The sequence below is a fragment of the Eublepharis macularius genome, chromosome 4 (genome assembly GCF_028583425.1).
Source record: "Eublepharis macularius isolate TG4126 chromosome 4, MPM_Emac_v1.0, whole genome shotgun sequence".
NCBI lineage: Eukaryota > Metazoa > Chordata > Lepidosauria > Squamata > Eublepharidae > Eublepharis > Eublepharis macularius.
The window spans coordinates 103,970,918-103,985,198 of NC_072793.1; the positions used below are offsets into that span (position 1 = coordinate 103,970,918).

Consider the following 14,281-nt stretch of genomic DNA (forward strand, 5'->3'; position numbering starts at 1 on the left):
AATTCTGATTGTTTCGTTTCATTTGTTTAAAAAAGAAAATGTATATTTCAACTTTCCGTTATTACGGTAACAACCAAAGCTGCTGCTAACCAATACTTAAACACAGGCAATTTAAAAGCATAAAAATTAATAAAACTGAGAGAAGCGAGATAAAAGATCTCATGGTCCAGCCATTTCGAGACTCGACCTGTACTAACAGAATACTTCTTCCAAAGAGAAAGGCCACTCGTTACCCTTTTGTAATTATATATAATTACGATTTGATTTGTAACATTGCTCTTTGATAATTAGACAAACTACAATTCGATCGCAGCCTTTGCCCTGCAATTTACATACACTTACACTGGAGTAAGACTCACTACGCTTAGTCAAACTCCTTTGGTTAACGATGCACAAGTCTGAGCTGGCAAGCTTGCGCAGGTTAGAAGAGCTGGTGATTTCACCATAATGTGCTAACCGCAGCGAGCGCCATAAACCAGCCCCACCTCTAAGTCTCGCCGCGCGTCCCCCCAAGCTCCGCCTTCCTCAGCGCTAGCCGCGGCCCGAAATGACGGGCCAATCAGGCTCATGTCTCCAGCGCGTTCCGTCACGTGGCTGCCGACTGCCCCGCCTCCGGCGTCTAGCGCGGCCTGCCCTTCCTGCTTGTGTCCAAGGTGAGGGGTAGGAGTTGGGTGTGCTCTCTCGTGGGGCGGCTTCACGCTGGTTGTGGGACTGAGCTGGTTTCGAAGGGATATCGGGGCATTGTCTGAGTGGGAAAGAGGTGCGGGCAGTGGGAGCAAGTGAAGAAAGAGCCTCAAAAACGCATTAAAAAGTGAAGGGCACCTGACAACTAGTCGGTGTGGTGGGTAATATCAGACAAGGGCTGCAGAGTTCCAGGTTAAAATCATCACGTGTAGAGTTGCTAGCTGTCCTGGAGAAGTTTAATGGACTGTTATTTTCGTGAAGTTGGCTGATTCTGCACACATTGGATAATGTACTTTCGATGCACTTTATCAATCGTTTGAGGTGGATTTTTTGTTCCGCACACAAAAAAATCTGTTCCACATGATCTATAAAGAGGATTGGAAGTGCATTATTCAATGTGTGCGAAATCAGCCTTACATGCCCTAAAAAGCTTCACTTGCCCATTTCCAGACAGTTAAGCCTCTGTTAAAGGGGCAGGGTATTTTTGTCCTGGCCACTTGCCCTACTGTCATGCAAGCTGCTAGGCGATCTTCCATGCAATCCTGTACTTGTATACTCAAAAGTATGTTTAGTCCTAAACAGTTACATCCTTCTACATCTATTTAAGTGACTTTAAATATTTTCTCAAAATTAAGATATTGTAGCCAATTGTGGGAGAAAAGAGGAGCCTGCCAATCGTATCTCTTCTCAGTTGTGTAGGATTACCTTAATAATAAAGTGCCATTACTTCACAACTGAGTAATGGAAATTCCATGAAGTTCCACCTTAAGGGGTTTTCAAGGCAAGAAACAGAGGTGTTTTGCCATTGCCCATCTCTGCAGCAACCCTGATCTTCTGTGATAGTCTTCCAACCAAAGTACTAGCCATGGCTGGTTCCTGCTTAGCTTTCAGACTCTGAAAAGCTTAGATCTGAAAATTTCATGAGTTGTGATTCTAAACATGATTAAATGCTGCACTGAGCTGGGAAATATCTGTATTTAAATGACTGACTAGTCTATATTCTAGACACAAAATCATATAGCAGGTTTTGAAGTCCCTATGTAAAATTATTCAGACGATTACTGTAGAGCAAATGCTAGAAACTTTTATATTCCATATTGGTAATGTGTACCTAGCTCACATGTGGTGCTAAGTAAAGGCTTAATAGACTAGTACTGGGACAGAAGTTCCCAGGTTTGGTGTGGATGAGAGATCCTCATAGGGGGAAATAGAGGATACCAAGCTTCTCCTCAGGTATTTATAAACAGCCATGTAATCGGCCTTCATGGCTCTTTTCTTGCCATTTGAACAAATTCATAAGCTATAGTCATCAGTATGAGATACGCAGATTAAAGTCAATTGGTTACCTATATTTCATGCAGTTTTACTAGCCACTTTCATATATTATTGTCTTCTAGGATTAGCTCAACACCCTTGGGAGGGTTCTGAACTTTGTAAAATGCCAACTAAGCATAAAATAAGGCAGTTATTGCGCATGGTTCCAGGAAAAAAACGCTTTGGTGTGTATAGATTTCTTCCTTTCTTCTTTATCCTTGGAGGTGCTATGGAGTGGTTTATGATCAATGTTCGACTTGGCAAAGAGACTTTTTGTAAGTATTGCTTTAAGATGAACTGTCTAGGATCTCATAGCAGTTATTTTTACAAGGACATTATCAAATGCCAGACTTGCTTATCTTTTCCAGTTTGTATAACTCATTCCTGTTTTAAAGTAAGTTTCAAATCAAGTTGACAGGTTGAGGGACAATTGGAAAGTTTCCTCATGATTCCCATCTTTCTCTTTAGGACCTTCTTTGACCACTCCCACCCATGGACATTTAATTCTTAATCCATTCTATGCATTTTAAAGCATAATGAGCATACGTAATCTTTATTGGATCATTTTTAATTGATATCTGGGAGTCCTTTTTCTTTGCAGAAACCACTATTATCTTTCTGTTGTGCACTTGTTTTTGCTGCTATGTATCAGCATTAAGTCATAGAGAATGATTGTATAAATAATTGTAGCAGAAGACTTGTCATTAAATGCAACTTTGACTAGAATAGAGAAGTAGCTCTAATTAATGGACAGCTATTTTAAATCTTTTGATATCATTGATCTGCAGGCATTTACTTAACAATACTCCATGAAACAATTGATCAGATTTTAAGAAACTGGTAGTATGCAGATGTACAAATTTCTGTGCAGCTGCATGTTTATTGACCTTCCTCTGAAAGGGAAGGTTAGAAATAGGTGGTAGCTGGCTGGGGTATCTACAGCCAGCCAAGTTAGGGTTTTTTTTTTTAAAGCAGGGGTGAACCACCCCACATTTAAGATATTATAGCGTCTGTTCTTCATAGCTGAATCACCAACAACTTCGGATAGTAAGAAAACAAACTTTTCTTAAGAGGTTTTCAGCAAAAAGGATGATTGCTGATGCTGAGAACATTTTTTACACTTGCAGCTGAGTCTTAAACAAGCCCAAATGAAAATTTTTAAGTGGTAGCCTTTGTGTTGAACAGAGCTAGCTGGTGATAAATTAACCACAGTTGGCGGAAGATACATTTCTAAAAAGAGGTTGACTCCCACAATCCTCCTCCTATTGTTACAGTCAGTGCATGATCTGTGCAGCAGCTGTCTGCTTTTGTATTTATTTAACTTAAACTTTAATCACTTTGTGGTGAAGCTTAGCAAAGATAAAAATAATGTAAATTTTAAAACTTCTACAATTTTCTGTGGTATTTTACAGATGATGTTTATCGTAGAAAGCAATCTGAAAGACAGCATGAAAATTTGAAACAAAGATGATTTTTTTCACTTTCAGTAGCTCCTGAGTTCTGAAACCTTAAATCCTATAAATAAGAGATGTTCACTGTTAAATGTGCAAGTTTTCACATCAAACAATTGGTGGTACCATCGGGTATGGTTTTCATACCCAAGGCTGAAGATAGGATACCAGAAGCAACTAAAGCAGTGCAGCTCTACGAACACATTGTGCAATGTTTGCTCAGATGCTGAGCAGAATAAGAGAGCTGGAGCCATAAATTGACTTCACTGAACTTCTTCCAGTTGAGTAAGGAGAGCAGAGTTGCCATTAGTCTGCTCCCGGTTTCTCAGGAGAATTATCCTCTTCCTCCAGGATAAGGGAGATATCCTGATTGAATTTAAAATCTTGTCATTCCCCTCCCCCCTTTTAGCTGTTTTTTTCATTCTGCTGAAGATGGATTTTCTGTTGTGAATGCAGAAGATGGATCAATATATACTGGGTTACAAGGTACTCTCGGGTATCCAGGAAAGTATGTAAGATGAAAGATTATATTGTATTTTAGAAGTGAGGATTTTCTTGCTTGAGATTAAGTTTCATCTTTGGTTTACTTGTGTACATATATTTTCTGATGTAAACTTGATATACTTAATCTGTGATTTGTTTGAGAATGGCTGTGCCATGGCAGTAGCTTCAGAAAATGATTGTATCTAAATGGGCTGTTCCAAAATCTAATATACACAAGAAAGTAGTATGTATGTAACAAATACGATTTGTGGTATGATTGATTGTAGTTCTATCATAAATGGAAGTAGTTTTTGAAACATGGATCAAATCATGCTAAAGGTTTCTTACTGTGGAATACATTTCCTACAGAAGAAATTAAAGATATCCAATACCTGGGCCTGTATAAAAGTTTCACGAACCACTGTTTTGAAGTACTTAACATTTTCTTGTAATATAGTTCTTGACAACATTTGTGATACCTGGCTTGTAGGCCAAATAGAATGTCATTCAGTAGACAGCAGCTATTCTATCATACTGGGAAACATACCAGCAGCAGAATGCTTTCCTATACTATGGAAGACATTGGTTTGAAGGATATAATAGCTAGTGCTTGAGGATTGTGTGGAAGGTTAAAGGATAGAATCCATATAATAAAAAAAGAAATAACAGTACCTCCTACTGTGCAAATGATACAACAGAATGAGGTTAAAACTGATATGTCATAAAACTGGTACATGAAATTTAACAGTGCTAACACACATTTTGTCTAACCTTCCAGCATGACTTCCAAGGCTATGCAAACACTAACTTTAGCCCATTTTTAAAAAGCTTTCCAGGTCAAGTTATAGAGATTGATGGTATGCTTCTTCGGCTAGAGAGCAGTACATTTTCAAAGCGATAAAAGAGCTTGTGGCGGACTCAGCTTCAAATGCTGGGATTGCCGGGCAGTAAAGAGGGGAGGATGATTGACAGGTTCTCCTCCCCCCCCCCCCTTGTGACTAGCCTGAAATGGCAGTTGGTGATGGAATGTTGAAGGGTTGACAGTTGGAGGAAACTGAAGAGTGAGGGGAGTTGGAGTCTGGCTTCTAACCAGAGAGGGTCAGCCAGAGAGTTCTCTGTGTGAAGAAGAAAGGGAAAGGTATACCCTTTAAGGAAAAAAACATTATGTTCATGAAGCACTTGTAGTCCTTGGACTAAAGTGGGAAAGACAGCACTAACTTCTGTGTAGACACAGATCTGAGAATTTTAGTGGGCCAAGGAAGGGGGTAAAAAGGAGTCTCCTCCTTGGCCACAGGAACAGGGTTATAGCTGGGACATAACTATAACACCTGTCTAGTATCTTGAAAGGGTTTGACTCAGTTGTGTATCCTAAAGTCTGCAGAAAAGGGGAAGCCATGCTGTGTGCATGTGTGTGAAAATAGGAGCACCTAACTTGGAGTGCCAACCTCAGAAAGAACTTACTGTAACAATTAAGTATGGTAACACCAACATCTCATATACAACCAGCAACTTAAGAACCATACCAAGTGTTTTGTGCCTTACACCAGTGAAATGTTCAGTTCATAATCCTCTAAGTTACTTCAGTTTTAAACACCTGCCTACATGCCTTCTTATTTTACCTGCTTGTAAATAAACCTTCTGTTTCATTTTGTATCTCCACAAGCCTTGTGTGCCAGTTTCTTTTTAAGGGAAGCGCAAACCCCTGATCTTTCCCTTACTTGGACTTGGCTGAGTAACCATACCACTTATATGTCCCTGAAGGGTGGGACAAGAAAGAAAATTGAAGCTAAATCTCAACCACTCTACGAAAGGCTTCCCAGCCCAGTTTTAAGCTTCACAAGCTTAGAAAGGAGTAGTTTTACCTCAGGCTAAAGGAAGGTCAGCCCAAGCCGGAGTTAGACGAGGGTTTGTTACAGAGCTTATTAAAATTTGGAAACACTACACAACAGATTATCTACCCCATCTGACTCAAAGCAAGGAACTCAACTTCTTGCTGCCTTTGATCATATTTTGTTCATGAAGAATTCACAGTAGCCCCATTCTTTGGGCCACTGGAATCAAAGAAAACAAGCACATCTTCATCCACATCTCCCCTCTGTGAGGTGCTGAAGAACCCTGGATACATCAAGGTGGTTAACTCTTGTTGCGCCACTGTTGATCTGGCAAGGCTGGGATCAGTTGGGCTGGGGGAATGCTCCCCCCGCCCCAATTCTCTTGGTGGCCTCCACCTGTTGACTTCCATTTTCATGTGTGTGACATACATAAAAATCAACTGAATTGCCTTGCAGAACATTTCAGCCTCTATTTTATTCGCTTCATTTATACCCTGCCTTTCTCCTCAATGGGAACCCATAACACATCATTTTCCTCTCCATTTTTTCACAACAACCCTGAGCTGTGTGTGTGCAATTGGCCCAATGTCACCCAGTGAGCTTTCATGGCAGGCTGGGGAGTGGAACCTGGGTCTCCCAGAACCTAATCTGATCCCTCCAGTTGCTCTAAACAATTCCACTTTCATATTGACATAAGGAACAGGCACTACATTAGGTAGTCTTTAGGGGTTTGAAGCTGCTAGTCCTGTTTGTTAGAAATTATTTTTTAGTTTGAAACCAGACCCACAGACAGGTCATTCTAAGAAGAAAATATTTCCAGGATCTCACAAATAAGAAAAAAATCTGAAAACCTGTCTTATGTGTTCTGCACCACCTACACTATTAACTGGGTTGTGCATGAGCGCTGGGTTAGCTGGTACGGTATGAGTTTTGCATGCAGAAAGTCCTAGGTTCAATCTCTGGTATTTTTAGATTTAAAGACCTCAGATGGCAAACGGTGGAAAAGAAATTCTGGAGAATATTGTACTATCATTATACTATAGCAATAATTTGCAACTGGATTTTCCTGTATGGGCGAGACAATATAGTTGCATGTGATTGCTATAGTTTAATGATAGCACAATATCTAGGTCTCATGAAACAAGACACTTAAAACATCTGTGAATCACAAATATCACAAACTACATACAGGAATTCATGACAAGTGATTCATTATAGATGATCATAATTTGAAAATGTGCCCATTTTAGGAACTTTATAAATAATCTTGTAGGACCTGGTCTAAAGCTATGCCCAAACTATGCAAGATACTGTTGCATCGCATAAGTAGAATTAAATGCACTTAGGACTATTTATGACAGAAAAATAGTCTTTAAGATGTGTTCAGAAGAGAAGTTTTGTTATATTTTTGATCAAAAACGTACATTTACAAAAACTTAATTCATCTAGGCTGTAAACCAGTATACAGATTTTTATCCATTTTGATTTAATACTCAGACACGAAATAATTCCTAGAGATCATCATACCATTCATTAAACTTGGGTGATGATAATTCATCATCTGAGTAGTAGGGCAAATTAGACTGCTTTAACTTATACCAAAGTTTGTTTCTTTTGGGGCATGGTGCTCAGTTCTGCTAACACCACAAATCTCTCCCTTTGTCCCAAATATGTCATCTAATACTATGGCAAACAGTATATACAACCAACTTGTTACTGTGCTTTCTTTACAGGGCACATTATATATGCAAGAAAACTAAAATTAATAAGACATTTCAATGGAACAATCAAACCTGGTTAATCCAAACTGCAAATTATTTTATTTAAATTAAAAGCCTCAGAAAGATAAACTGAGAATACATGAAGATTGACTAGTTACCACTTTACTCAATGGAGTATACAACCAGGAGTAAAAATGAGGCATGGATTAACCAGGTCCAAAAGCATATGTGCTGAAAAGTTAGAAACATCAACTTGAATTATTACACAAACAAGTTGCTCTTTAAGGAAAGAGCGGGGAATAAGGAGTAGGAGATGAGCATTTCCAGTTGGTTTAATGAAATATATATTTTCCACTCACGCAAGCCAACCACTTCCCATACTTTTATTTCCATTGTCAAAGTCTTTTTAATTCTAATACACTGCGTGGCTGTGGAAAAAAACAAATGGGGTCAAATGGCCACAAATGAGACATAAGTTTGTTTTCTTGAACAATTTATAATATAGTTCCGTTAGCTGGTTGTGCAATACTGGATTGTAGCCACTAAATCTTAAACCCTGAAATTACTGAAATGCTCCCAAGTACATAGAGACATGATTTTGGAATAAATTAAATTAATTAGGGCCAGCCCAACAGTCTAGGAGCAGTGCTCTGCACTGCCATAAAGAAAAGGCTAAGGCCTCATTTACAATTCTAATTGTTTACTCCTCGTCCACTAGGAGTAGTAAAGCTGCCCTTAGCTTGAAAGTCTGGGAAAGACAACGCTGCAGATTATTCAACACTGATCTTTCTGACATACATAGCTTCCAAAAGGTGTCTTCCTGTTCTTAAAAGAAGTATTTTTAAAAAATAAATAACAAATAAATAAATTTTAGGTTCTTTGGTGTAATTTTTGCAATGCCTAAAATGATTATATTAGTAAAGGTATGATGGTTCTAAGTACTAAAAAGAACAAAAACTTGCTGCATTTTTAAAACTTTGTTGTTGAAAACTGCAATGTCTGAGGCAATGTCCAATATAGTGGCCCGGATACAGAAAAGCATCTATGGACTCACTTAAGCATCTCCCAAGGAGAACTGGTTTGGTGCTGGGAGATACTACAAAGCTAAGGAAACCCCCTGGGTGGCTGCACAGATTTGGGAATAGCAGCACTCCTGGGTACCTCTGATATTTTAAAATATTGTCAAAGGCTACAAACTAAAGATATGCATACACAGACTATTTAGCTTGTAGAAGTTAAGGATAGAAAACATTTCTTCTCTATAATGTTAATCAAATTGTATTTTACATTAGTACCTCATTTGAAGAACTGGATCTTTATCTTTTGGGGTTGCATGTTACACAAACTACTTGCTCTTATCATTATACATCATCAGTATTCTCAGTACTGTTGAAACAGGCCCTAAAATGTCAATTTTACATGAAACTTACATTTTCTAGGTTTGCATTAAAAACAGATACGGAATTACAACGTTCATTAACTACACTAACAGTTGGTCCAATAAACGTTATCTTCTGGCAAACCATTAATTTTCCGAAACCAATACGGTAACAATTCTTTATCAAATTACCTTGTAATCAAAACAAGGATCACATCACCACAATACTACATGAATCTCATTATTCCAGGTTTATCTTGGTTAACAGAAACCTCTTTATATCTTTCTTTTATAAACTGAACTGTACTGATGAGCCTCTCTAATAGTTGTCACAGCTTAAGGCTGTATTAACTTTATAAACCACATCCTGAGCAGCTGAAGGCCATGACTCTAGGAAATCTCATTATATATCTATGTAACAAACCAGACAACTTGCACAGTGAACTTCCCTACAGTGGGGTAGAATCTGTTGACAGAAGAAAATTAAGAAGGTCAAAGGCACAACGGGCCTCACTCAGGACTAAAGACACACCTATAAGTAATCTCTGGATTGCAATTAAAGAAGACAAATACTATAATACAAATGCCCTAAGACTGTGATTCCAAGGAATTTACTTGGAAGTTTTATTAAAAATTTAAGCACTTGATTCTACATATCTATATATAGATATATAGAATCATTTATCTATAAACCTTATTATATACTGTTATCAATATAAGCACCGCAATACAGTTGTAATTATTCTGTTAAAATTCTCAACAACTGAACTACAATGCTTTTTGTCAGTGTAAAGAACTTTTAGGATACAAAATGCCAAATCATTAACAGAAAAAATATTTTTAAATGCAAGTGTCCCTTCAAAGTGTCCTGCTGCTTAACCTTTAAGGTCAGAGTTAAACATCTGTATCAATCTTGCAATACTGACTTGAAACTGTGCAAAGAATGAAACATCCAGTTCTGCTTCTGGCAACAGGAATGTCAGAAAATCTTAAATATAAGTATTGACAGATAAAGTTTTGTATCTTTAAAAATCTAACTTTTTAATATGTAGATGTTCTGTTACTGATTTGGAGATTAAAAGGCATTATGTAGCCCATCAAAATCTGAACCATTTTAAAACAGCAAAATAGAACAAAACAGCTGTATGTTTCCTCCAATAGACTCCCCTAAGGGAGCTGCAGTGGTGATGATGAGCGGTGACCTTATTCTGGAGAAGTACAGTAGATATATGCTCTCTCTCCTTAGGCCAATGTCTGCTGGCGACAGATGCCAGGTTTCTTATTTTTGTTGATGAGACTACTTTCAATATTAACAGTTCTACAAATGACAACTGGAACTTGCAGTACCAATAGAAGCTACTCTATCCAAAGTTATGGCTTTGCCAATTTTTTCTATTCTTTTATATCAAGCTCTGGGACCCTTAGAGCAGCCACACAAAGTTTTACATTTACCAAGTTGATTCCCATTCCCTACTCAGCCCAACAGTTCTATTTAGAACAAGTTGTTTAGTTGTGAAGTATCTGTCAGAAGTAAGTACCACACAAGCACATGGATTCTCATTATGCTAAGTGTAAACCAGGAGTAATTTCACATTTTTCTGAGCAAAACTGTAAACACTCTTCTGTTGTTTTTTTAAAAAAATCAATGGCATCAGAAATCTCAAGAGTAAATAAAAAGATGACACCTTGTTTTGCATTTATAACCAAATATGAGATCATCTTCCAAGTCAAATAACCATATGCACAAGTCTGTATATTTAAGAAAAGTCAACATAATATAACAAAAAGTGAAATATACTTATTAAAAGTGTCCTTATATAAAAAAAACTTGCAATGTACAGTAAGATGCAATAAAAACAGTTTGCCCAACCCCACCAATAACTAAAACTGCTATTGTTCCACGAACTCTTTATATGTTGGTATCAAAAGGTTAAACATTTTCTATGTTATATGCTTGGCGGATGTTAAGAGTATCTCTCAACATCAAGTCTCGAAGGCGCCACAGTGCATCTGCCATTGTTGTATGGGCCCCTTTGCTCTTCAACCAGTGTGTAGGAAGACGGCTCTCTTGTTCTTTTGAGAGGTGGACATCACGCCTCCGTGCTGAAATGGTGAAATGGCCTGCAGTTAAAAAGTGCCTTAACATCTCAACGTGTAAACAAAACTTATTTAATAGATTTGTATATTACCTTCATGCCAATGCATTCAAGGCAGTTTACAACTGAAAATAACAAATATGACTACAATAAAAGTTTAATATTATGAGTATAATCCACATCATTTAATATTATGTTTTAAAAAATAAAGTTCAACATTATTGGTATAATTCACATTATAAGTATAATCCACATCCTTCTGTTACCCATCCTAGTGATCCTTCCCACTGAATTGTCACATAGTTCAAATGTGAGCAGTGGTAGAAACAGCAAATAAAATATACTATATTGCAAATACTGGTTTTGGTTTTTTTATGTTTATGTTTATTATTAGATTTATATCCTGTCCTCCCCAAATACAGGCTCAGGGTAGCTCACAACAGGCATATAAATACAAAAATTTAAAATTACGTATTAAACAGATAAAAGCCAATCCAAGACTACATAAATAAGGCACCAGTATATATACCAGAGGCTGTGATTAAATCATAAAATGCAGACAGCAGAAGATGGAGCCTGTCCCATCTCTATGGTTCAGGACAGGTGACAATGCTTCCAAATACAACACCCCCCCCCCAAAGCCTTCAACTATCATATTATACACTACACTTACCCGAAAGGGTCTGGTCCCACTTACTAATGCTATTTGAGTCAGCACTTAGACCTTCAATGTATTTTAGATAAGCCTCAGAGTGAAGAAGCCTCTGTGTCTTTGGTGGAGGGGAGACAAACATAGGAGTTGTAGGCTGCTGAATGACCGGCTGAGTTGTGGGATTCTGACCAGGATAGGGTGGTGGTGCCTGTTGGCCTGGGGGGCCAAGGATACCCATCTGGAACAGTAAAAGATAATAAGTAGGAAGGCACTTTAAAAGTTAAACAGAAAATCATGTGAATCACAATGAACAAAGTTGACTGAATGTGCTCTTGCAAATATGATCTGTTTCAAAGTATGGCTCATTGAATACACGGAATACCATCACTAAAGTAAGTTCCTTAGGGGAATTGTTGTTCCTGAGGTTTAAGAAATATTCAAGAATGATATGAAGGGTGTAACTTGAAACTGGAAGCAGCAATTCACAGAAATTGGATCCCTCCCCTTGCATGAACAGAAAGGTCTTCCATTCTCACAAACAGTGGCTGGAGCCAACATACTGTTATGTTATTTATGCACAACAAAAAGTTTATATTACATTAAAGAAGCAGAAAACTGATTCTTCATTCGAGATTCAGATCCTACATTTCTTTAAACCAAGCCTAGATGGAATGGTAGGGAAACAGGAGAGAAATAGGCATTGTTTTGAAGCCCTGCTCCTCCCCAATCTGGAGGAACTGACAAGGAGCTATTAACAGAGCTACTGATGATGATGACGACCAATCTTCCTCCCCCAAACAAATCAAAACGTTGTAGTCCTACTTAACCTTTCTGTTTCTGGGAATGGTTGAAATGTAATTTATATCCTGTAACTCCTACAACATCCACTGAAACCAATCTTGTGGTTTTATGTGATTTTGCTATGGTTTTTAATGAAACCCATGGCTTGAGTACATCACTGGACAAGTGGAAACATTAATAAATATAGTGCAGCTTCTTTTGTGCAACATTCAGTGCTTCCCTCCCTAAAAACATTACATTAACCAGAAATTGGTTACATATCTTGCATAAAAGGAAATATGGGGGGATACAATAATTTTCATTTAGCCCAAGTGGCTACTGTGATCTTTTTCTTGAATTTCTGCCTGCACGAAAGCTCTAGTGGAAGAAGAAATTCTGTGCTGGATCCAACCTTGTGTGAAAGATGGGTATGAATATTTTTAAATAAATAAATATTAGACAAGATGTGATAAGGGAGAAATGCTGTCAAGTTAGAAGGACAACATAATTTCTATGATACAGGAGAACAGCTTCTTCAAAAAGCAGAACCCTAGACTATGAACTGATGATTTTCATGTGCATTTCTAAATTACTTACTTGCTGTCCAAATGGACTTCCTGGTGCTTGAGTTCCTACTATGGAAGGAACATTTTGGCCTATAACACCTGTATTTCAAAATGAAATCAAAATTAGAGCCTTATTTGCCAGCAACAAAGGGCTTTGCTTCTGATACATGTCTAACAAACAAATAAGTGAACTATTCCTGTGCAATTTAAAAGTACTATTTTCTGTCAAAATTTCATACAATTCTGAAAACAGTATATTTAATAATAACAAAGATGCTTTCTCGTTTGGTTCATCCGATATTATTTCATCCACTAATGACCCACATCTCAGCTACAGACTGTGGAAATACTCCACCAAACCCTACAGGAGGACAACTACAATATATGAACTTTCATTCTGCAGCAGAGAGGTGGCCTGCACAACACTGAAGAAACCAACGTACCAGACTTCACCACTATGTTGCCTTACATATTATCTGTTGCTTTAAATATATACTCCTATATACTACCTGTGCTTCATGGTGTCTAATGTCAGTCCTATAATTGATTATGTTCTGTTTCAGCAATTCTTCAGCTCCATATTGGATACTTGCTAATGCTATGTCTTTGTAAACTTATATTTATTTACCCTCTGACATTATTTATGGAAATGTATTTGACACTGTATGGAAATGCCTGCCCTTGTCCTTGCTATTGATTGTACTAATCTCACACTATGTAATCCACTTTGAGTCTCAGTGAGAAAGGCGGACTACAATGACATAAACAAAAATAAAATAAACATATGTAGAAAATGAAATAAAAATCATCAGCAACAAAAAGGATAAATCTGAGTGGTAGCTGAGATTTGTATAATAACCACCAGCTTACATTTCCTTTCCAAGGAAAATGGTTGTCCATGTTTCATGTTTACTTTGTGAGGGATACAGACTGATTAATGTCACCAAAATAACCCTTGTTTCAAGCCTGGAAGGTAACTGAAAGTTACATCTTTAAGTGAAAAGGCATACTGTTAAACTATATTCCACACACTATTCTCTTGACTGAAATATTTTGCACTGGTTGTAAAGGCAAGCCCATCTGATACTTTAAAAAAAGGTGTTCTTATATTTCACTGGTGAACTCCTTTGTTGTTGGGTCAACTACACACAGCAGTATATTCAGGAAACAGGCTGTGGCTATTTCAGCATTGCACCACATGTGTTAATGTATCCTAGAGTATTCTGCAGAGTTAAGTAGGTAAAGTTACAAATGCACATACTGTAAACCTTTCCCACAGCAACTGGTTAAATGGTGAGAACAGAAAAGTGAGATAATGAGGGAA

The 14,281-nt window shown here is 37.6% G+C and overlaps 2 protein-coding genes across 6 annotated transcripts in view; one reads left to right on the forward strand and one right to left on the reverse strand.

Annotated features, from left to right (window-relative positions):
* The first annotated feature begins 634 nt into the window (after positions 1-634).
* Positions 635-14,279, forward strand: LOC129327482 (ubiquinol-cytochrome-c reductase complex assembly factor 5). Of its 2 annotated transcripts, XR_008596832.1 has the most exons (4): positions 635-653; positions 2,082-2,273; positions 3,411-3,935; positions 13,289-14,279. XR_008596832.1 is itself a non-coding variant. In XM_054976179.1 (3 exons), the coding sequence occupies exons 2-3, from the start codon at positions 2,123-2,125 to the stop codon at positions 3,467-3,469; spliced, it is 210 nt and encodes a 69-aa protein (XP_054832154.1). In that variant the 5' UTR covers positions 635-653; positions 2,082-2,122; the 3' UTR covers positions 3,470-5,594. The 2 variants fall into 2 exon arrangements, 1 of the variants encoding a protein (XP_054832154.1); XM_054976179.1 differs by lacking the exon at positions 13,289-14,279 and having other exon boundaries at positions 3,411-5,594.
* Positions 7,802-14,281, reverse strand: part of PBRM1 (polybromo 1) — an 87,781-nt gene continuing 81,301 nt past the window's right edge. For 3 of the 4 annotated variants that reach the window (XM_054976174.1, XM_054976175.1, XM_054976173.1), the window contains exons 29-31: positions 12,989-13,056; positions 11,633-11,849; positions 7,802-10,966 (exon numbers count right to left, since the gene is read on the reverse strand). In XM_054976174.1, coding sequence (XP_054832149.1) covers positions 10,794-10,966; positions 11,633-11,849; positions 12,989-13,056 — 458 coding nt within the window. In that variant the 3' untranslated portion in view covers positions 7,802-10,793. The remainder of the gene's footprint in view (positions 10,967-11,632; positions 11,850-12,988; positions 13,057-14,281) is intronic. The other variant, XM_054976176.1, reaches the window with a different exon arrangement.